We start from the raw sequence: 24,784 nt of genomic DNA, 5'->3' as shown, positions 1-24,784 counted from the left end.
TTGCCTTTTCGATGCATCCGGACATAAAGAACACACTCTTATTGTCATGTACGAGGTGTATGCAGCGTGCGGGGCTGGAGTGGAAGATCAGATACTAAAAGGCCAGTGGTATTCTGGAGTTGTATGCCATGTGTAGCCTTTAGGATGTGCGGCGGAGACGGGAGGGAGAGAGGCTGTCGTGACCGAGTGAGCCGGTTCCAGGCAGATATTAATGTCCTGGGTATGTTTATGAAAAAGATGGATCGTTAGAAGCTAGTTTTAAGACATAGATTTAGTGTTGGGCTGTAAAATGTATTGTGCGCAAAGTAAAAAGTCTCAAAACGGAGTATATAAACAATATATTAACCCGTAAAATGCATTATTCGTTGCAGTCGAGTACAGCGCTGTGATATTATCGTGCATTCAACAAAAAATAAATTACGGTAAATACGTTTCACCGCGAAAAAAGGCAACTGCTTTTTAGTTTGAATCATTTGAAGTATGACAATAGTAACAGCAGCAACAGTAAAAGCGAGCCCCCAAATGAACATGTACTAGTTTTTTACTATTCTATTGTACAACAACAAAAATGTAATATTTGATTTTCATCTCGGCCTGTCACAATAGCAGATTTTGCAAATACAAATAAATAATGGTATTGAAGCCACTTTATGCAATCAACACAATAACACTATAGTAAGAGAATCCTGGTAAATGAGCTGCAATGTGAAATAACAGAATTAAACACTAAACACTTAGCTAATTAGTGTCATTAATTAGATTTTTAATGTTCATGTAATACAAATGAATAGGAAGAAGTTCTCTAATATTGCATGGAAAAGGCACACACGATATAAATGAAGCCCCCAAAACTATTGCTCCATCCGTCATACTGAACATGGAACAATAAGTCTATATAATAACTATTGTGACAGGCCTAGTCATGATAATACAATGTGAAGTGCGATGTATTGCAAAAGAGAATGTAGAAGTAATTAAAGCCCCTGACACAAAAACCCTAAAGTCTAAACATAGAGTATCGCTTCAAAAAATATGAGATACAATAAATAATCAGCAGAATGAAACACTGTAGTAGTTTGTCATGAATGTTATTTATTCAACTGTCTAAAGCTCATTTTGTAATTCAGAAAAATAAAAACAATGATGGTTCTATCTATCTATGTCATAATTTAGTGTTAATAAAACTAGTAGTAACAATAAAGAAGCGTACATTTAGAATAAACTGAAAAGGTCCACATTGGAGTGACTCAAGTATAAAGCGTGTATTGACATGAGCTAACTTGGTGAAAACACACTCAGAGTAGGGAATGAGAGCAGGTCGCCACATATATTCACGACACAGGGCGCTGCCACAAAACCCCACCAATCCACGAGCATGAATACTGCACGGGCCAAACTGAGCAGAGGAATGAGAAGAAAGCAAAGACTGACCAGTGCGAGTGCAGCGAGAGACCAGAAGAGAGGATTCAAATGGCAGCAGCAGAATGCAAAGGGTTTAAGCCAACAGAGTTCAGGGGAGTCCAGGCGATGGATGTGGTCCTACCTTCAGCTGCCAACTGTCCACAGGCCTGACAGGAGCGGTGGTCGTCCTGGATACCTCTGGAGCTGAGCCACACCGCACACGCACACTTTCCCCACAATTCAGATGGAATTCAGAATAGAAGCGAGCATTTTCTGCATGCAGAGCTACAAACACCAACCCATCTGTGGTTATTCTAGTATAGAAAATAATGACGGTGATGATATTGACAAATATTTATATCGCACTATTTTGATAACAATATTTAGTCGATACTTTCTCAATAAACAGGGATGTGCTAAATGTCCCTGTGAATGTCTGGGTTGAGGTTCAAGTATTGCACGAAACATGAATGAAATATAAAATGAACCACAAAAGAGCAAAAATATCACTTTGTTCTTGTGTTTGGGAGACATTTTTGTCTCTTTGTGATTTTTAATATTTGATATTAGACAATATAATGTAACATATATTGTCAAAACAACAATACAAATCAAGCGCCCATAACATTCAGAACTACGTTTCATATATTTTTTCCCTAGTTCCCCATTTTTTCAATTTACATGTAGAGTCAATAGCTTCCCTTAAAGAAGCACTGTGTAATATTCCAGGTGGAACATTGAGGCCGAGTGTGCCATCAGCTTGTTGCCATGGACACGCAGTACCTGGAGCAATGACACGCGGTCATCACAAGGAGATTGGCCAGTAAAATCTAAGATCACTGTATGTCAAAACTATCATTAAATTGTTCCAAAATATATCCAAAAAGCCTGTTTCCTCCTCCTGATGTCACAGTGTCCTCTAGTTCTCCTGCTGGACACTGAGCGGGCTGCACATCGCTTCCAAGCTACTGATTCAAACACATTCTTAACGGACTGAGCACATGTCGTGCCAAGATCCGCTCTCGACCACCACTTTTTACAACCAGAGCGAACAGCAGCTTCTTTTAGAGGTCTGCACATGCCTCACACCGCGCAGAAGGATCCTGCACCTGGGAGTCTGGGATGTTTGTGGATTATGCCTTATGCGCCTGCTCAGAAGGACTGAGCAGTGAAGTTATGCGCATGCTCAGAAGGCTGTCATGGGGCTAGGACTGAGCAGTGAAGTTATGCGCATGCTCAGAAGGCTGTCATAGGGCTAGGACTGCGCAGTGAAGTTATGCGCATGCTCAGAAGGCTGTCATAGGGCTAGGACTGCGCAGTGAAGTTATGCGCATGCTCAGAAGGCTGTCATAGGGCTAGGACTGAGCAGTGAAGTTATGCGCATGCTCAGAAGGCTGTCATAGGGCTAGGACTGAGCAGTGAAGTTATGCGCATGCTCAGAAGGCTGTCATAGGGCTAGGACTGAGCAGTGAAGTCATGCGCATGCTCAGAAGGCTGTCATAGGGCTAGGACTGAGCAGTGAAGTTATGCGCATGCTCAGAAGGCTGTCATGGGGCTAGGACTGAGCAGTGAAGTCATGCGCATGCTCAGAAGGCTGTCATAGGGCTAGGACTGAGCAGTGAAGTCATGCGCATGCTCAGAAGGCTGTCATAGGGCTAGGACTGAGCAGTGAAGTCATGCGCATGCTCAGAAGGCTGTCATAGGGCTAGGACTGAGCAGTGAAGTGAGAGGATGTGTGTAAGTTTAGCTCAGTAGGATCACCATAGTCTGCTGCACATTTTTATCATTTTAAGGAGAAAAGCAGGTGATGGACCCTCCACCTGGTGCACCTTTCACTAACCGGCTTGATCCTGGCATATTATAAATACGGTATATAAAATAACAATAACATTACATTGTGTACATCCTGTTCTTACACATCACCTTTGGGCAGCAGGTGTGTTTAAAGCCCGTCCTCCGAGCGCTGCAGCGCTGACTCATGTTGTGGTCGTAGTGGCGATTGAAGACACTTGCACACGCGTGTAGTGCGTGTGCTGAGCGAGCCCTGCACATGCACACAGCTGCCAGCCATGTAGGCCAGCTCATAATGTGTTCATCTGCACACGCTTCAACTGCTGCTAATGCTGCCAGGCAGAGACAGGGGTACGCACAGAGCACTGCACAGCAGAAGAGGACAGGGCCAGATACATATCACAGGCCCTGGGTGGAGATGCAGCGATAGGCACAGCACAAACACACATCATCCCTGCCATTAGTGTCCCAGCGGTGAAAAAGTACTAAAGGACAAATATTATGCATCATTTGTATTGTTAGTGTCCTTTAAAGTACATATAATAGGCCAAATTTACTTTTCATTTGAAATTTCAACCATGTTATCACATTGTTCCCTCATCAAAAACATGCCTGGAGTTGGATGTAGTTTCATTTATAGTAGTTTGATGAATCCTGATGAGAAAGCGTCAAAAACACTCCCAGTTAAACAGGATTCATCAAACAAACGAGCATGAAGCTGAATGCAACGTATGTTTTTAATGAGGGAACAGAATGTTTAACATGGATAAAGTGAATTTAGCTTAATGTGTCCTTTAAAGTGCACCCTAAAAATATGACTTTTAAGAGTGACGAGTAAGAGCTATTTGAGCATCATATTGTGATCTTGATAAAGAATGGTCTTGATTGCTCAAAGCCAGGACTTGGTACTTGGTGTTGTAAGACGTCACTATAAATGTGCTGAAAAATAAACCTCTCAGCCAATTCAGCTGGTTTAAAACCCTAAGAAAAAACACTTTTCAGTCCAGCTCAAAAATGTAGTCAAGTAGAAAGTACAGAGTACTTAAGTATAGTGTAGATACTTGAATGTTTTACTATGACAGGTTCTCATGTGTTTTAGTCGTTATTGCTTTGTGTGGTGGGTTGGACCTGAAGTAAACATAATCATTTTCCATTATAGCAGTTTGTGAAGAAAAATACACAAAATAACATAGAAAATGACTGAAAGTAGAGGAGAGAATCCTTATGTCATCAACAAGCCACGTGCTATTGAAAATGTCCAGACACATAACTACAGGCATTTCACAAAATAAACACGTTATCAAGTCAAATCATTCTGTAAAATCATAACCGTAAATTAGACGTGTTTTGGCCCTCGTTCACAGTGTTTTACGGTGCACTTAAAAGCCTTTCATTTCTCAACAAACAACAGTGCCCCTTATTTATGGATTAATTCTGGTTGTGTTTACTGACATCGAAGTGATTTTGTCTGGTACACGTTTTGATTCGCTTAATGCGTCTTATAGTCCGGTGCCTTATATATGAAAAATGGTCAAAAATAGACCATTTATCAACAGTGCGCCTCATAATCCAAGTGCGCCTTATAGTGCGGAAAATACGGTAATTATAAACTTCACAAAAATGGATAAACTCGGGGAAAAATAAGCAAAATCATTAAGTAAAACCTTCAATATAATCAATTTTATTGCGTTTTAGTGATGTGTAGTCCAGCCTGTCATGTTAAGTACAGAACCTTTACTTTCGTTTTACAAGAGAAACATGAGACCGACTCTTTAGTTCAGCCTCAGCCTCAGCTGCCTCCCGTTCAGTAACAGGAGGATTAGCAGAGACGAGTCCCTGTCAGAGGAGAGAGAGAGGGGCGAGCGAGCGAGAGGGGCGAGCGAGAGAGAGAAGGGGGGGGGGGGTGGGGGGGGAGCCCACGAGGGTGAATGAAAGGCGCTATCGAGCACTGACCTGTTTTGGGCTGATAAGCGCAGGCTGCTTTGTGCCGGAGCCACTAGCTTTAATTTGGGGGCCGCAACATTTGGAATTAATTATGACACACACTCCAGCCCTGGCGCTGCAGCTCACTGTGCACGCCGGCTATTACAGCCACTCCAAGACTGACTTTATACAGCGCATGCAGGGCCTCGCTCACTCTCCTGCCTGCACACTCTCCTGCCTGCACACTCTCCAGCCTGCACACTCTCCTGCCTGCTCACTCTCCTGCTCACTCTTCTGCTCACTCTCCTGCTCACTCTCCTGCTCACTCTTCTGCTCACTCTCCTGCTCACTCTCCTGCTCACTCTTCTGCTCACTCTCCTGCTCACTCTCCTGCTCACTCTCCTGCTCACTCTCCTGCTCACTCTCCTGCTCACTCTTCTGCTCACTCTCCTGCTCACTCTCCTGCTCACTCTTCTGCTCACTCTCCTGCTCACTCTCCTGCTCACTCTCCTGCTCACTCTTCTGCTCACTCTCCTGCTCACTCTCCTGCTCACTCTCCTGCTCACTCTCCTGCTCACTCTCCTGCTCACTCTCCTGCTCACTCTTCTGCTCACTCTCCTGCAGAGGCACGTTTGGATTTGAATGCCAACAAACCGGAGCATTCAGATCGTCACGACTAAACGATGGAAATGGATCGAAAAATGGATCATATTTCAGTTGTTGTTCTACAAAATTAAAATAGAGTAAATCGTATCATTGAAATGATTGAAGATTTGCCAAAGAGACCAAAACGATGATTGTGATCTTCCAAACATAAAGTGATATTTAGACACTTAAGGGTTCATTCGTGTTTGGTGCGATGCAGGACATTTACAGGAATATTTTAGCACATTTTTGACAGTAAAAATATTCTTATCAACGCAAAAAGTATTTAACAAGAATGAGATTTTTCTTAACAATGCCCAGCCCTGTGTGAGAACTACATGCAGAGGTGAGATGTAGATGAAAAAATGCTATAAAACTATGCTAAGCTATAACTGACAAATAACAATTGCTAAATAATTGTTTTTTAATAGTTTTTATGAGTACTGAGTATGTCGTCTCTAAAAAGCACCAATAAAAACAACTATACGTCCTTGATAATACTGTGATATTCCTGCACGTTTGTATGAGTGATGGTCCCAGACGTTACAGTGTTGGCACAACATGATCGTTCTGACATGTGATCGACAGAACAACATGCACCATTTTCATGGAGATTCTTTATCTTTGCGAGTCTCAGATATGATCAGCTTCATAGTTTACAAGAACAACACAGATAATATCAGCACATTTGACAAAAAGGAGATTTCTCTCAACTTTGAAGCGTTCCTTGGGGACAACATAAAACAAGTTAAATGGAACAATTTCACAGGAGTGTGGAACGACAGAGAAGATGCATAAAGCATTTTGATGTGGCTGCGGCGGTGGAAGCAGATAAAAACACAGGACTTTACTGTAGTAAAGACTATAGCACCTGTTGTGCTCATATATGTGAGGAATACACAGGTTTACACACATATAACTGCATAACATTAATATTTGTTCAGTTTTGGGTCAGTTTGATCAACAAGACATTGTCCAAATCTGCATCTAACATACATTTTATTAATTTCATATTTTAATTGTATTAATTATACTTATTAATTTAAGATTTAATTTAATCAGATTGCATTCACAGATTTAAATGCAACATTGTATTTTCATTTTAAAGCCTCTAAAGTAGTCAAACTTTACAATCTTGTATTTATACTGAAAGATGTGTTAATATGCAATTCTAAGGCCGGTTTATTAACGTTTTAACGCCGAACAAACATTTTAATTTTAACTCCAAAAAATAAAGCAGAGTTCAATTTTTTATGCCAATTTTAAAGATCTAGTTGACTCAAGTACAAACGAAGTCTTCTTAGTGTGGGTGGAATGCCTCATTCATCCAGGAGCGTTCCACTGGAGAAAAAGATTCAGTTGTATCATCTGCACTCGAGTCCAGATGATACAACTGAATCTTTTGCTACAACGTCTCCCTAGTCCATTTTGTACCTTATATGAAAAAAAGAAAGAAAAATACATTTAAACCTGGCTTCATTCATGTATCAAATATGTGCACTTACTTATTTATGAAAACCTTGTAATAACCGATTTCTTACATTTAAGTTAACGCTCATTAAGATTCAACTTGAGATCTATTTCTAAGGTTCCAGTTTACCTGCAGCGTCTCATCTTAAAGGTTCCAGATTCTGCACAATCCTCATCAAAACATACCTGGAATAGTGTGTTTCACTTCCACATGTTCTATTAATCTGGATTATACTGCCAGTCTCTCTTTACAGAGCTTAAAACACCATGACATCATTAGGTGGCAATTCAAAAGTCCTCCAATATGTTTTTGTGTGTGTCCTCAAAGTCGAGTCGTTTTTTGCATCTCAACTTTAAAACCAGCAAAGAAACCAGACAATTCTAGCCAATAACTCAACCAAAAGAACAAAAATGTGTAGAATTGTGCGTAGCAAAAAAGAAAAGAAAGAAAATGATTAGGTTACAAAACGAAACCCCTTATCGCAGCATAATACAACAGAACATTCTGAAACCCCATCTGGCTCGGTCTGTAACGCTCCAAACACAAGTGAACTGACCTCTATCTTTACACAAGAGATCACGTGTTCACTTTGACACAAATGACAAACGAGCTTTCAAATCGTCAATATCGTTTATACGCCGCTCGTTACACGTGATATAGTGTGTGAGGCAGGGGCCGGTGTGTGAGGCAGGGGCCGGTGTGTGAGGCAGGGGCCGGTGTGTGAGGCAGGGGCCGGTGTGTGGAGCATGTGATTTCCTTGAAGTCATCAGTCCTACACTCCCCCATCAGGACCAGGCTCTTATGATAAGTGGCAGCCATGAAATATGCACAGCCTGTCGTGGCCGCCCACCTCGCTTCACAGAACTGGGCTTTACATCCTCTTCAGCCCCCCCCCCCCCCCAGGCCTGATCAAGACCCTTCTTAACTCCCCTCCTCACTGACCCCATGCAGCTACGAACACACCTCTAGAATAACATGCACTGGGCAGTTTATTATAGTGATACAGCAGCCAGTTATTAAAGGGTTTTAACTCTGGGTAATTGATAAAATAATCAAATAAGGAAAATGAGGAAATAAATCCAATCTGTTTCCGTACTTTTAGAATGTAACGTGAGTCTGAACGCTCATGTCCCGTTCAGCCGACCCGAACGTCATCAATAGGCAATAAACGTCACAAATCTGACCCAAAGTGGAGAGAAATGGCAGACGAAAGAGCCGAAAAGTGTCAGTGGAAGAAGTTTGTGAAATAATCAATACACAGGGTGACAAATCAATTCAAGCAAAAATAAAGAGTTGGTCCCGTTATCGGGCGATATTTGAGGAGATGCGGCAGAGGCCGAGCGAGGGATGAAGCGTTCCCGGTTGTAACGACAGAGGAAAATAAACTTAAGAAAATAAGGACATCGGTAAAAGATGTGTACGTGGCTGGGAAACGTGGCTTAAAAAAACAACTTCCTTTACTTTAATGGTTTTAAATAATCACAACTAAGTACAGGGGTGTGGGTGGGGTTAGGGGGTGGGTGAAAACAGTCATTTTCTGCCCGAGTTGCAGGACAGGATGACTCAAACCTGCAGGAACATTAATGATTAAGAAACACTGCTGTGACAAGGATAAAAGTTGAATACAAGCATTTTGCACAGTATGTCACTTTTAACAGATTTCAACGTGACAGCCCAAAAAACAAGTGTAAAAAAAAAAAAGGGGGGGGGAAATATTAAACATATTCCAGAATTTATCAACAGACCAAATCCAAGTCTTTCACATCTTTCAAATCCTTTATTATTTATTAAGTATACCTTTTATTCCCTCAAAACAAACATTTGGCACATGAAAAGCAATGTAAAAAGCATTGTAAATAATATGTATATGCAATTCATTTTGTATCATAGAACACACACAGGAGCTATGATCACATTACGCATCGAAGACGCCCAAGACAAATCGCTCTAATATTGTAAATGTATATAAAAAGATTACGGATTTCTCATGCAAAGTCCATTTGTTTTGCTTCAGTGGGACGCCACTCCATTAGTCCATTGAAATACTGACCACATGAACATTTGACACAGATATGTAAGTTTACTATGTGCACTGCCAATCAAAAGAGCGACATGAACTAAAACCATTTCAATTCAATATTTAACTTGATATAAGCAAAGTTAAAATTAAAGGGGCTGTACCAGACTTTTTTTTTATAAGTTAAATACATTTTGCTGGAGTATAGTGCTGTAAAAACAACTCTTTAAACTCAAATGATCTAATTATAAAGCTTTTTTATTTGACGCTGGTGCGCTGTTAGCATGCTAGTTGTTGTTAGCTTTTCCGTGATGGCAAAACTCTGCTCTGGCGTATGAAAGTTGTGAAAAGATCGTACATTGGGGAAAGAAGAATACATTTGGGCTGCTGCAGTTTAAAATTAACAAGGCTTTTTTTAATTTTGTATTTCTTGTAATTTAAAAGGACTAGGTTTTTTAGTCAATTTGGCTAGCGCAAACCAAACAAATCTAAACCAATCACGATTCAAAAAATAAAAATTGAATTCAAGCCTTTTTAACTCATGCAGGTCTTGTTTCTTTTGCAACATGTTATAAATATCTCTCACAATAATAAGCGACATCGTCATTCATGGAAAAGGGTTAAGTAAAAAACACAAAAGTTACAGTACAAACCGCAAATAGACCTGCTCTTAAACCGATCTTAGCTGCATGAGAGATTTCCAAAACTAAATTTCAAAACAGTTTCAGGAGCGCTGCACCCACTCATCCGCTCAAAAGCGGGTGCTCTGAGAGCTTTTGGTCCGCTGTGTGTAAATGAGAAACCGGACACGAGCACTAAAAGGAGATGGAAATCGTCAGAGCGTTTCAGTACATATTCTGCTTTTATCAATGAGACGAGGCCACTCCACTCCGCTCTTCACATCAAAACCTCGCCGACATGTTTTACAGTCACATTCCAGTCAATTAAACATTATATGACCAATCGTGTTATTAAAAATACACGTAACCCTTTCATGTTAAATGAGTTGTGGTAATTGTGGCGGGGAAACATGCAAATTAACTGACCACATAAGAAACCTCGCTCCATCAATGATTTCCGTAAACTTCATACGCTCACAGTGCTTTGTGAATAGTTTTTTTTTTTTTTTTACATTCTCCTGGAGTACTTAATAAATTCTGTATAGCAGAAATAATAAGGGATACAGACTTGATTATAGGGAATGTGGACTTTCAGAGACACATTTCTCAAACTCGATCACTTGGCTAGCTGATGCTAACCGGAGTTACGTCAAATGTTCTTTCGCACACAAATGAAGCCGATCCTCGTGTTGAAGTTTAGGTACGAGTAAAAGAGGATGTTTAGTGGATTCTCACTAGATGCTCACAAATCCAGAAAGCTAATCCACTGCAATCTAAATCTCAATTAAAAGTTTGTTAGCCTGTAGCTCAGATGCCAGTTTTACACGCTAATTAGCCAATCATCTAAAATAAAAACATCAAAAGGTTTTACACACTGAATAATAACTTTATGAGGCTTTGCCCTAAACGTGGTGAAAGGATTGGTACCAGCCCAAACCCTCTGGATTACTCATTACTTGAGGCTTTGTTTTTGAGCGAGCTAATGCTAACGGCTATAGGAAAAATACACTGAGAAACGGCACCGATTTCTGCAACTAACAAGCAAATGTTACAAGGATGTTTGAGAGACTACTTCTGTATTTGAGAGAGGTTGGACCGTCCCTTGCTTGGAGTTTATTTAACGCTCCCTTATGGTCCGATTCCAGACCATTCTGCATTGAACGTGGGACTGGCTGGTCAGGCTAAGTGATCGATGGAGTGAGCATGAACGCAGTGTCTACACATTTACTGGTCTCTGATAGGGAATGCATTTAGCAAACATAATCAAGCTAATCATGTGAATAAAGTTGAATTGCAGGAAGAGTCTTTTCTGTATCTTTTGTGCAGCTTGTACCTGGATTGGCTCTTCTGAATCCAACATGACTCCTCCTCCATCTTCTACTGGCCACCTCTAATAAAGTTAACTTAAATTGACCTCTATCATAATGCTGTGCTTTTTTAAATAATAATCAGTTAAGTCTTGAAATGTGCTGTAAATAATTCATTTCAAATCCCCATAAATCATGTGATAGTTCCAAATCAACCAAAAAACTCATTCAAAATACTGAATACTGCCTGAACACCCACCAATCACAGTGAATTTGGCCTTGCTTTAGCCTTGTAACACAACGTTTTTAGGTCCAATTCGATAATAGTTCAGTGTATTGCATGCCAAAACACACATTGCTAAAAACGACACACAAACATACGCATAAACACCAACGTACTTACCCATACTTAGCTAAATGTGTCTTTTTTATCCCATCGTACTATCTCTAACCTCCACTTCTCCCTCTCTGCTTGTGGGGCCACTTGTTTGGAAGTAAAGTGGATTGCGACATTAAATTTTGATACGGACGTGGGCAGGGGTATATGAGATATTCATCATCCAAACAAAACACAGAAGGGCTGGAAAGTCGGGCGCGCTAACACAATTCTCACAGTATTCGCCGAGACGCGGCCGATCTGTTCCGTCGATGTAAACAAACGTCTGGGGATCGCGCCTTCTATAAACCCTACTCTTTTGAATTGCTTAAATACAAACAGAAGTATAGGATATTTAACTTTGTGTCTACTTAACAGCCTACAAAAGAGCACATTTCCCCATAGCGTTTTAGCATTATTGACCCGAATGCACAGTCAAATTCAATATGGAGGGTGGCACAAACGAGACTACCAGGCTGCATCGAGCAACCGCAGAACTTACTGTCAATGCACACCACGTTTAGAAAGAAGCACAGAATGCCAAAATATGATAAGGAGAAATTCCAGTTCAATATAGGAACTCATGCACAGGTAGGTCAAGCATATTATAAGATGCATAAATGTATGTACAGTCTAATTCTAATGGCTTTCATTGTACGACAACATTACAGCGCTAACACTGGGGTAGGCAGGGAAGGTTCATTCAGGGTAATTCAAGGTCTCATTAGTACATAATCGATACATAATATTAAAGTGTCAATGGAATACTAAAGCTTTTTTTATACTAAGAGGTATGCAGCCGTCTCTTGTGTTTTTGAATGTACTGAGATGCAATGTTTTTATTCTTGTGTGGTATTATACAGCTGTAAAGCAATAAACATGGATTCTTTTTGGCAGTTTCACTAATACACATAATTTTGAAGTCCTTTTGGCTGTAAATCTGTTCAAAATTCCATTCATATTTTCACTATATTATAAAACAATTTGTGTAGAGAGTGTATCCCATAAAAATGAATTGGAGAGCAGTAAAACCATTCATATTTCTAAACAATAACTGGCGTACATTCAAACAACAGTTCCATAACTACAGTTCTATGAATCCCGGATGAGCAGGAGAAGGCGGTGCTGAAAGCGCTGAACGTCCCCTGCGCATGTGTGAGGGGAAAGTTCAGAGCTTTCAGCGCCACCTTCTGGCTGTCAAAGGGATCAAACAGAACCACATTATGCAGCACATTTTAAACTCACAATTCTACGACCCATCCCGCACTAACAAGTACAGCTCAGGCCGGTATGGCACAGTCCACTGTCGTCTACAGCCTCGTGTTTCTGGATAGTATTATACCTATATATTCATTCATGTCATATCCATGGTAACTCAAAAGAATTATGAAGAGAGGAATGTTAAAGGTGAACTAGGCAACTTTCTTGGTGGAGGGTCTGCCACCAGCCCGTCTCCATGGAGATGTTATTGCATTGCCTGGAACGTTCCAAAGTATAAAACCTCTCAATTATCTTCAATAACAGGTGTTTTTATCATTATCAAGAAAAAACAGGATTATTATTGTGAGCGGCGTCACTTCTCCACCAGTGGCACCTTCAGGATGTTCAATATGGACAGGCCAGAAGACGGGTCCAAGCTCCTGTCCCTGGGATGTCCTTGTCTCCATGGCGATAGATAAGTTTAATGCCGTAATTTGGAACAGCAGTTTAGACAAGGCAATAACATTTTCATGGAGACGAGCAGGTACAGACTCTTCTAACAGAGAAGTTACGCAGTGCACCTTAAACTGTATAAAACCTGCTGTGTACGTTTGAATATGATTTGTAATTCATTTTGAAACCTTGCAGTCGTAGACCTGCCGTACGTTTCAGACTTCAAGCCTCTAAAGAGTGAGAAAACATGCCTTTTGATATCATGGAACATTTCTATTCTGGTGAGCGTGAATGAGAGTGCGTGAGTGTCCACGGTCGCCGTTCTCAGGGCTGCTCGGGACCTGTGGGGGGAGTGGCTCCGGGGAACTCTGGGTTGATAAAGGAGAAGCCCTGAAACTCGTCCTGGTCCAGGTTCTGAATGACCTCCTCGTCGGGCGGAGTCAGCACGGGCGGGTGGCGGGTAAAAAAACGGTCAAAGTTTTCCGCCTCGCGTCCACACTGTTGGAGAGGGTTTGGAGTGAGGCGGGAATGGGGGGGATGGATGGAGCGGGTGAGGAGAGGGAGGGGGAGAGAGGAGAACAAAAAAGGGAATGGTGGGTTGAACCAGGTGGTGAGATGACAACATTTGAACATTGTTTCGAATATCGGAAGGTCAAGAGTTTTGGTGAGCTTCATTTTATCATTCCACATTTCATTTCAGACATTTTGACTCAGAGTTGTCGACTTGTGCCGCCTGCAACTGAGAGCACTCTTAATTTAAGCATAAATCCCTAAGACAATTGGATTTATCAATGATTTTTGATCGTTGAGCCCACCATAACGCTTGCCATCTCTTCTTCCAATATCCAAAGCAACACATTTTAAAACATGCATCTCAAATGATAACCAGTCTAATGGAAGTGCACTTTGTTTTAAATACTGTGTCTGAAGAACTTTTTATGTTGCAAGATGTGTTGCCTAAGCAAGCATAAACGAACCCGCTGAAAGCCGTTCATTACGGGACAATTACGGGTTAATTGTAGGTTAATTATATGCAGCAGCTATGAAAGCCTGCTGAGATGTGATCTACTGAATCAGGACAATAACTCAAGGAAACTGCGAGCAACATGGCACAAACTGAGGACGGGGAGTTTTTGCAACAATAACGTAGACTTTGAAGTTTGCGAAAATGGATATATATATAATGGTTTTGTGTCAAACTTTAAGAAGAACTTGAACTTTTAAACTTTGAACTTGAGTTATTTTAAAACGGTTCGAATCTTGAAATTACTTCAGTTTGAAATTCTTTGGGGTTTTTCTTTAGGGATGAAACAATTACTAAATCAGTTCAAAATAAATGATTTATTCCATCATTTGCTGACAATATGTGCCCCACCGTTTCTTCTAAAAAGGTCTGGATGAGGTTTAAGTGCAATAGATCTTATAATACTGCATATTTCCTGTGATAAGATTTTGTATTTTGTAAAATCACTTCCTTTTCAAATGTTATTTTGTAAAATCACTTCACTTAACGTTATTTCAATTGAACTAACAGCAGTTGCCCTGAAGAGTGACATTGAGCAGTATCAGAAGCGGATTAAACAATGCTCACAAGAATTTAGTAAATGGATAACGGGATAACGGGATTATGGCTACAACTCGATTGGTTCACTTTGGAGTGAATCGAGATGGTCAGAAAGTGTCTCTTAAAGGCGCAATGGACGATTTTTCGGCGATTTGAGAACGCAGGCAGAAGTGCGCATGTGTACTCCCCCGTGCGGACTGATACAACACACACATGCGTTTGTTTATTAGCGCAACGGAGCGCATCGCATCTCTCGTCTCCCGTAGATTTCTGTCCACTTCTGCGTCAGCTCGAACTGTCTTTCTCTGTCTTCATTTTGCCCCGTACACTGAGGGAACTATATTATGATAGATCCATGCGCTTAGGCACGCGGAAACGTGGGGACGAGCCTGACGCGGCTGCAGGTGAGCGGTAGGTGCGTTTTATGATTGATACGTGGCAGGACTAATGATTTATCCACGCCACGAGGAAATATGACAAAATAAATGCTGAAAAAAAATCGTCCATTCCACCTTTAAGTGAACTGGACTGGCCCATGTCAGTGATCCAAAGGGAGGTCCTGAGCGGTCCAGTTTTCAAAGTAGTGGTTCAGTTTGACCGTGGTGCGTTTACTCAGGGGCCAAAAGCAGATAAAATATGAATTTTTTGTACCCTGAAATTGACATTATGATTAAAAAGTATAATTCCGGTACGTTAAAACATTTATTTATTAAGACAATATTTGTAAAAAAGCCTGAAGGGCAAGGGCCAGTTGAAACGTGGTTATGAGGACTATATTTCAACAGCTTTTCTTTAACTTTTTGTTAAACCACTGGGATGACAATTAAATGAGTCGACCCCCGAGACACGCCTTGGTCCAAGTACAGAAAAACTAGTTTGTAAATTAAAAACTCAATGTTGTCAACAGCATGTCTTTCAGGACGGGGCGATTACTTTCCCCATCTCCATCACGGCAAAGGGCTTTAATTAACACAACAAGGATCCAGCGTCCTTTGACAACAGCACCCATAGGAGACGCATAAACTCATTAAGTCGGTACCACTCCCAAAGCCAAATGAAATGAAGCCGTATACCGTTTGAGTTTGGGGAAATCTGGGAAGTAAGAAAAGCGCTGGGGTCAGATTTTATTTACGGATAATTGCTTGGGCTCGTTCTATCTGTCTGGGGATGTAAGTGAATGGAGCGTCCCGTGTGGGGATTCGGGAGGAAAGTCAATTTACTGTATATTTTCGGCTATTTTAGGGATGTAACATTATTCGCATTTTAGCATTATAACGGTTTAAAAGCTGGTAACTGCTTTTCAAACCGTAAAAGGAGTAAGCACACGGTTACTAGTTTAGTATTCACATGCATGATTTTTAAGGCACATTTTTTGATGATTTTTAACAGCTTTGCCGCGTTCTGATCCAACAACTCCTCAACCAGACTTTTTTATGGGTTTGAAACTGATAAAATGAGGTCTTACAATATAATATATAAACGAGGAAAACTAAACTTACTCCTTGACAAGAATAATGTTAGGTGCTCCAGCTTTAAATTTACATTTATTGTGATGTATTGGGACAGTTTGGTTACATTTTCAAGTTTGCCCTGAGGAGTTTAAAGAGCAATATGTATAATTTTATAATAAACTACACCTTAATCAGCCTTAATAAACATGAAGACTTAATTAATAACTTAGGCTTAGTAACTACTTAAGAAGTTTCTAAACCTGCATTATTCCCAATAAACAATTAGTTCATTATGAAGTTAGTCTTTTTTCATGCTTTATTAAGGCTAATTAAGGTGTAATTATTATAAAATGGTAACTAACTATAAAAATGTTGACGTCAGCAGTAAATCATTTCATTATATTGGCTGCACTGGAGTGAAGCAATGGCTCATGGTCTCTGTAGTTCCCACCTTTAGGTCAAAGTTCATTTCGGTATATTGTATAAATCAAGAGAATTATGAGACTTTGGATATTACGATACACAATATTATGAAGTCACTGCAGCGTTAAATCCCTACCATCTCCTATTTGTTACTGTACTAATCGGCTTTATATCGAATACCCTTTGTGTTTCTGGATTACGTTGAACAATGCAATATTACTGTATCAACACTATTATTTGTTAGCATGGTTGCATTGAAGTCATATAAAAATGTGTAATTCAGTAGTGCACAACCAGGAGACGGGTTTGATTTGAGGCAAGGTGTTGTTCATGCAAAAACACATACAAAAACATGACATTTCAATTTGAACAAATAAAAAGTATGTGACTGAGGACAGGTCCATGCGAGGACAGTTAGAGAGATGGAAGTGTGAGCGTGAACAGGAGAGTGACAGGAACATCTCTGAAGGATGTTAGATAGAAATAAGATGTGTACATTGTGTAACAGACAATAGAAATGAAGTCATGAGTGGTCTGTAAGCCCCTTCAATTACTGGATATGCGTTTTATTTGTAGATATGCAAATCTGTCCCTATCATAGAAACAAAAACATGGGATTTCTGATGGTTTTTTCCCACAAATTACAATATTTTTGGTGTGTGGAATGGAACCCTCATTATAAAATACAAAACTACATACCCACTCTTAACCATAATCTGAAATATTACAACATTATGTGAAACTAAACATGGCAATCTTCACCCAGAGCGTCCTTGACAGATGGTGGTGGACTTCCATCGCTAAAACTTTTATGCCAGTCCTAAAAAAAACCTTCTACCTGCTTGTACACAACACTCAAAGACCTGTCCACGGATTTAAAAAAAAAAGAAGGAAATTCTAAAAGAACAGGAGAGAGAAGATCTTTGTAGCGCTCGAATATATATAAAAATAAATGTGTAGAATTTGTCCGCGAGGAGTTTTAATCTACATTTACACACACACACCGAGACAGATGCGGAAAATCTAAACTCGGAAAAACTCTTTAGCGGCGCGGTGGCCCGGGGCTCGAAAGGTGCAAGTCTGCATATTATAGTACGAGATGACATCATTTTGATCAAACTACTTTTTATAAAATGTAAAAAAACAAAAGGGAAAACAAAAGAAGGGCTGCGGTTGCTGACGCTGCACGTGAACTCTCCAGAGGTTACACTGAACTCGCTCTAACCCCAGGAGAGAAACGGTCTATGATGTAATAGCACTGTACTGTAGAGCCACGGCAACTATTCAACAAATAACCTTGGTTTATGTTGCCGCTATGACTTACCTGCGATGGTAACAGAGAAAAGGAGGAGACAGAACTATGTCATTCCATGTAAATATACTGTATGAAGGAGACAGGACAGCAGCAGAGTTCAATAAGTGAGACAGAGTTATGGACACGGTCAAGTGGAACAATTACTGACCCATACTCGGGGTAAGAACTAGAATCTACTGTAGTTACGTCATAGCAGGGTGGTCAAAAGTATAGGAAATAAGATAGTAATCGATACTAAAACTAGTATCAGTATATTGGACCTTTCCTGAACAGTTTTAGACAGATTTTGAGCTTTATCAGAACTATTAATAGACAACATGATAACATAAAGAACGTACTGTTATTCTGTGTTGAAATGAAAGAGCATTTTTTAATCTTTGTGGCATCAGAAATGGTATTGAGATTTTAGTCTATTCCTAGCGTTACTAAAATACTGTACACTTGCAGATTACATGGATTCTTTGGAGCTTATACTGATGTAAAAGGGCTCCTGAAATGATGATTTTGATTGATTGCCTGATTGCTCATGCTCAGTATGAACAATCACTTCTGTGGTGAATAAATAAGCATGTCATGTGGTTGTTTGATTTTCTTTTCATTCATTAATACACAATTAATTAATGCTGTTTATTTGCAACCTAAATCTAGGGCCTTAAAATGAGGTAAGACATGTCCTTATTGGCGGTGCTGAAGTGGGTCAAAATGTGGATTGTCTGACAGTTAAGACTACTAATATTGTGGCTCATGGCTGCAAAATCAAAAATGCAAAATGATCAATCAGTAAAAATATATATTCAGAATGTATTAGTATTTTTGCCTTTGCATAGAAATAGTATCATGGTTACAACTATACAATACTAATTTGGTTTGTGTGCAAAGTGAATTCTGGCCAGCCTTATTGCCATTTTGAATATAAATCTATGTAACTGACAAGAACAATATTTGATTTGTTTTGCACTAAATTCTAATTGTTTATTGTAAATTCCTAGGGTACTACTTTTCTGTGATAAAGCTATAAATGAAAAAAAAAGCCCTTTAACCCACATTCTTTCTAGTTTTGGTAAAGCATTTCAAACAGCCCTTAAGATCTGCGCTATAAAATAAGTTTGCCTTCCCAATAGAACAAATGCAGTAAATTCAATTAAATGGCTCCAGTTGGATACTGTAAAACAAAGGCCTAAGACGGGACAGTAAGTGCTCCACATGACCGTCAGATCCAGGCGAGCAGGAGCCGTTCTGTGCGTGGTGCTCGGTGCCGTGTGACTTACAGCTTTGGGTTTGAACGGCGGCTGCACTTCCTTGTTCTCTAGTTTCTCCCAGTCCATGTAGCGGAAGAAGCTGTGCTCTCGGATGTCGCGCTCGCCCTCTGGACTGCAGCCCAGGCGCTTCGCGGGGTGCTTTGTCATCAGCTGGACACACAAACAAACACAAAAAAACACAAACAACCAGTTTAAAAAAGCATTTACATAGCATTATTCATCTACTCCACTGGTAATGGGAATCTGGCCTGGAAAGTCTAGAATTAAAATTCTCATGATTTTGATACAGATACAGACGATGTCAACGTTACAAAAGTGTCACAGAAATAAACTAATCCATTTGACTAAAGGCACACTGGAAAAATTTACAATCTTAAATAAATAAGTTAAAAAGTGAAATGATTCTTTACGTATAAAGAATCATGAGTTTAATTTGCCTTTTTATATATAAACACCGCAAAAAAAAAAATCTTCAGCTAACTTACTCTTACTCCTTTTTGAAGTCCTATATGAATCCTTATAATCTAAATAAAAGGATTAGTCGACAAAAGGTCAACAGCCAGAGTGACGTGTGTGTTCTGGAACCAAAGCAAATATCAGTGTTTGGCAATGTCCAACAGCAACATCTATCACTGCAGAGACTAAATAACTGGCGGTGGAGTCAATAATACCCGATACAGCTAATTTTCCTGTAGCGTTTATTTGGTGTAGACTGACAAAGCGAGGCTACCAATTCACCAGCCCCGCCCCCAAACGGCATCTTGCCAAAGGACACAATGACAGCATGCACTGGTTCAAGTTGTGAACATTTTTACAACATGTTTTTCTGTCACAACCTCAACTCATTAAGCTTAGGTAATTAAAACAATCTTTTTCCTCACACCTCACTGTGATTGATTTCACCCCCCTGTCACTCACTCACACTGCATCTGTGATACTGACCAATAGAAGGAGTGGATGTGTTGAAAAGGTCCAGCATGTGATGGTAGAATAGTGCTCTAGTGCCTAGTTTAGTTAGCAAAGTGTAAAATGTAGATTAGTTAGGCAGCTGATACTCGTGTGGGATGGTTTTTCTGCTGTTGGTGTTCCGTGTACTGTTATCATCTATAGTCTTTATTTGGATTGTAGTATTAGATGTGTGGAAATATGTTATAATTTTAGATGTTCTTGTGTATAACTGTGTATAACTGTGTATAACTGTGTATAACGGTGTATAACGGTGTATAACTGTGTATAACTGTGTATAACGGTGTATAACTGTGTATAACTGTGTATAACTGTGTTGTTGGAGTTGCTCAGTGCTGAATGCAGCGCACTGATAGCGCACTCTCTTAAAGGGGCAGTGTAACCTGAACGCAGACTCTGAGGATTACCATGACAACCTCATGTCAGTCACTGCTTTCCACATATTCTTTGGTTCCTATGTTTGATGTATATATGTGTAATAATATGGTATTTTAGGTTGTTTACCGATACAATTACTTTTATGTTTATTGGTCATATATAAAAGTAAATATATATAGTTATACTTTTTATGCAATATTATGATTATTATTAAGCATCCCACATAACTATAGCTAACTGTTTCCTTTGAGGACACCCTGCAGCGGGTCAACAGACAGCATCTCAAGTGTACTTTACAGGGTGGATAAAGTAGATGACATGTATCTGTTTTTGAGATAAATCAAATTGTGATCAGACCTTGTGAAGATATGCCATTTTTGAGAGAGGTTTATATTTTGATTATGTGTCAAACCAGACAATAGCACAGATTAGTAGCATATAATTTACATACACACAACTGTTGGCGCAGCTATAAACAATTATAACAGTTTTTTATGTGATCCATTCTCAATAGTACACTGCAAATAAGGCTCAAATTCCCCCCTGGATTCATTAGCGTTTCATCCTATTTCTGCCTGTCTCTTCTGCTTACCGTTTCCTTGCTTGACTCCACTTATCGGGATTTTTATCACATTCACCTCGTTCTTTAAGCACACATTTATGCCACTATCTATCATCATATGCGTCTCCCTGGGGGCAGAGCCAAAGCCACCAAGCAGCCTACAATCCTGTTTCAGTTTTTTCCCCCCAGTTTTGTCCAGGGGCGCAATTAGAGAGCGTTTATGATGTGTGGCGTCATGACGGGTGACGTCAGTGTTGTGTGTAGGTGGGTGTGCCTCCCTCGGGACCTGGAGTCACATGTCATTACGCTACAGCTAAAATAACATTTTGCACCGGGTCAGTCGAGCGTCCACTGCGTCGCGGCCTCGTGCACACACAAATACATTATAACGCTTGTGTTATAGAGTTTCACTTTGTACGGTAATTGATATTTTCTATGGATTACTGCCAGGGCATTTATGAAAGGTTAGAGGTGTATTTTGTTGAGATTGAAATGAGGTTTTGTTCATGTTCTACGCGAGGGGGTCGAGTGGGTTTAGTGTTTCCCCATCAGCTGTTATTGTGTCCTCGGGCAAGGCATTTAATCTTTTATAGTCACAGAGGAAAAAAAATCAGATCAAAGTGCGATGGGACTATACAATTACACAAAAAAAATAATAATAATGGGAATAAAATAAAAATACAACCCACAACTCTGCTGCAAAACGTGCCTTTAAAATCATTGTTCGACCCACCTAATCCCAAAGAAGAAGAGCGAGGGATGCGCAGGCAAGGAAGGCACAGGTTCTCAACACTTTGGGACCAAAAACAAACAAAGCTAACGGCCCACGGCCCCATTGGAAAACAGCCCGCCTCGCAAGCTAACAAAGCTAACAAGGCTAACATGGCTAGCAAGCCTGAGGCGCAGAATCGCAGTTCTTCCCCACCGGAGAAACGGGCTCCCGCCGGCCTAGATGGAGACTTTCGCAGCTTCTCTGCATCGAAAGGGGGAGACAATATAACTATCACAGCGAATCATCAGTTATTGCTCAAGATGTCTGAAATAAGACGTGAAATGCAGCGTGATATGGAGTCTCTCAGAGCCGAAATGATAGCTGCCATGGGCCCTGCTGCAGTAACCCCTGAGCTGAAGGCAGTGGGAGTAACCGGAGCACGCATGGACGAAGTCGAACAGCGTTTTTCAGATAATGCGGATGATCTACGGGCCAGGGTGACGACGCTGGAGTTGGAGAACAATATGAAAAATAAGCTCCTGGATTTGGAGTCCAGATCACGTTGTCCTAACCTGAGGCTTGTGAGCGTAGACGAAGGATAAGAAGGAAAGGATACAGAAAGTGTTTTGGAGGAGATTATTCCTGAGCTCCTTGAAGGCTCAGGAGTGTAAGTCCCTCCCATCACAATCGAAAGAGCACATCGCCTGGGCAAACCAAGACCAGAAGCTGATGAACCAAAAGGCCTGATAATGAGGTTTCTAAACAATCGTGTGAAGGATTCTTTGCTCCAGATATTCCATACGAGGTGAATCAACAAAGGCAAAAGTTCCACCACATCAGGGAGGAGTTCAGGAAGAGAAAACAGACTCCAGCGAGTCTTCTGGTGACTTTTGAAGGTAAAAACGGCACGTGCTCGGAACACATCAGCATGAACACTTTTGTTTTCCTTTGTTTACCCTTTCAGCTGTTCAGTGTTCCTATGGTTCTTGTGTATGTTTGTTGTTATCAACCAGAGAGATTAAAAAAAGTCATCAACTGTACGATCAATGCAATCAACCCAATGGCACCAGAAGTGTTTCAAGTAGCATCCTTCAATGTGAATGGCACTGAACGCAATCAAACAACAATACAATTAGACAAGAATAGAATGTTCAACACAAAAAAATAGCATTTTCTTTAATATTACCAAGTGTGCCTATATCAGTTCGGAAAAAGATCAAAACCATTCATAAAACTTTCCGGAAATATCTAATTTTGGTCCATTTATGAGATCATTTTCTTATACCTTTTCCTGTACTTGCTCAGAGTTTGACTAATTCTAACCACTGAAAATGAATGTGTCTAATCTATTGGAAAAAGGGATAATATTGTGAACGTTGTTATGAAATATGCATACTTTGAATATTTTGCATTTTGTTTATCGCAAAAAATGCTGAGAAAGTTGAAAAAAAAAAAATTGTGATCTTTCAACATTTCTTCACTTTTAAGGGTATAATTTGACAGTAAATTCACATTTGTCCGTGACTTAAAACTGAACTAATACATTTAAAGACATGCTTTTCAAAAATGTCTGTTGACTTGACATGTGAGTATCGTTAAATGCATTTTTGTAAATTTTGCCCCCCCCCGTACTGTCAAATGGTCACCTACTGTTCATATTTCATCTTATAACCGCTTTAAATACAGCGTCCTGGCCTGCTGCTCTTGTATGTGTGAGAACAAATGAGTTTTCACTGTAACGTCATGTGAAGAGGACCGTTGACACGCCCGCTCGCGCTGAAGGAGCTCAGCAGAGACGCGCTTCCTTCCCCCGTATGTGGAAGTGTGTACGCTCTATTGGTGCCTATGAAATATGGATGGCAGTTGGAGAGGTGGAAATGTCTGATCATTCCATTTTCTCTTACACACATGCGCAAGCACACGCACGCCCCTCGCACACAGCACAAGCGTGTATTTTTATGAGCCGTGTACAACTTAATGCAACTCCAGTCACGTTGAACTGGCAGAAATGTGAAGTCATGTCTTAGTTTGCTGGAAGACCTACTGAATAACCACTATTCAATATAATGCACATAACACATAAAGGTACGAAGGAAAGGTACAGATAATGATACTTTCTTTTAATACACTAGAAATTTCAATAAAAATACAAACAACAAAAGTAGTTTATTTAATATTACCATGTAGTCCTATATTACTGCTATAGACCAAAATCATTGTAAAACTACTTTATATTAGTTTAAGTGTGTATGAAAGATTTTTGACGGATTTTTTTTTAAAAAAAGGGGATATTTTGTATTTTTACTGTTAATTTTACAGTCCCTTCACTTTTTTTAGGACACCAGAACCAGTCAGACATGTTTTAGCACAAAACTGATGAGCTGAAATCACAGAATAATCCCTACTTAAAAGCCCTACTTGAAAAAAGTGCTATACCATAAAAATCATATTTAAAAATGACTAGATAATTCTATTTTAGTGTGTTCAGCCAAACACAGACTAGAGAGTTCATAGCTACTGCATACTCCTCCTGCTGAAGATTTTACCCACTTGGGGTGAGATTTGCCCAAAAGCTGATGAGAGCATAATGTGGTAATACGGTAATTACATTTGATTTCCATGTATTTCTAGCATGATTATAGCGTGCCGTCTTTGTGGACGCTGGAGAAGAGGGCTTTATGTACTCTATATGTCACACAGTTAGGTTAACCAAGCCAGTGCCAGCAGGGAGCAGAAAGAGATGTGGGGGTGGATGTTCACGCTCCACTGAAGATTCACTGTTGTAGAACTACAAGCCAGTAATCATCACTAATACATAACTGTACAGAACTGTGCGACTCGCTAACGGCATGAACATACACTAGATGTCCTCAATTTGTTCATGGATGCCTTTCAATTCAATAATTACGGTATGTAGTGATGACCATATTGAGGGATATATTTTGTGAAA

At 40.1% G+C, this 24,784-nt stretch overlaps 1 protein-coding gene across 2 annotated transcripts in view; it reads right to left on the bottom strand.

Annotated features, from left to right (window-relative positions):
* The window catches only part of prkcbb (protein kinase C, beta b), a 126,042-nt gene that overhangs the window by 1,648 nt on the left and 99,610 nt on the right, over nt 1-24,784 (bottom strand). Inside the window, exons 16-17 of one of the 2 annotated variants that reach the window (XM_072442612.1) lie at nt 19,226-19,366; nt 8,989-13,702 (exon numbers count right to left, since the gene is read on the bottom strand). In XM_072442612.1, the coding sequence (XP_072298713.1) occupies nt 13,529-13,702; nt 19,226-19,366 (315 nt within the window). In that variant the 3' untranslated portion in view covers nt 8,989-13,528. Of the gene's footprint in view, nt 1-8,988; nt 13,703-19,225; nt 19,367-24,784 lie in introns of those variants that run through there. The other variant, XM_072442613.1, reaches the window with a different exon arrangement.

This window comes from Eucyclogobius newberryi, unplaced genomic scaffold (assembly GCF_026437365.1).
Source record: "Eucyclogobius newberryi isolate DKJ021-1_F unplaced genomic scaffold, fEucNew1.0.hap1 SCAF_13, whole genome shotgun sequence".
NCBI lineage: Eukaryota > Metazoa > Chordata > Actinopteri > Gobiiformes > Gobiidae > Eucyclogobius > Eucyclogobius newberryi.
Note: the sequence above shows the minus strand (reverse complement) of the source record. Positions and strands in the feature narration are given on the sequence as shown.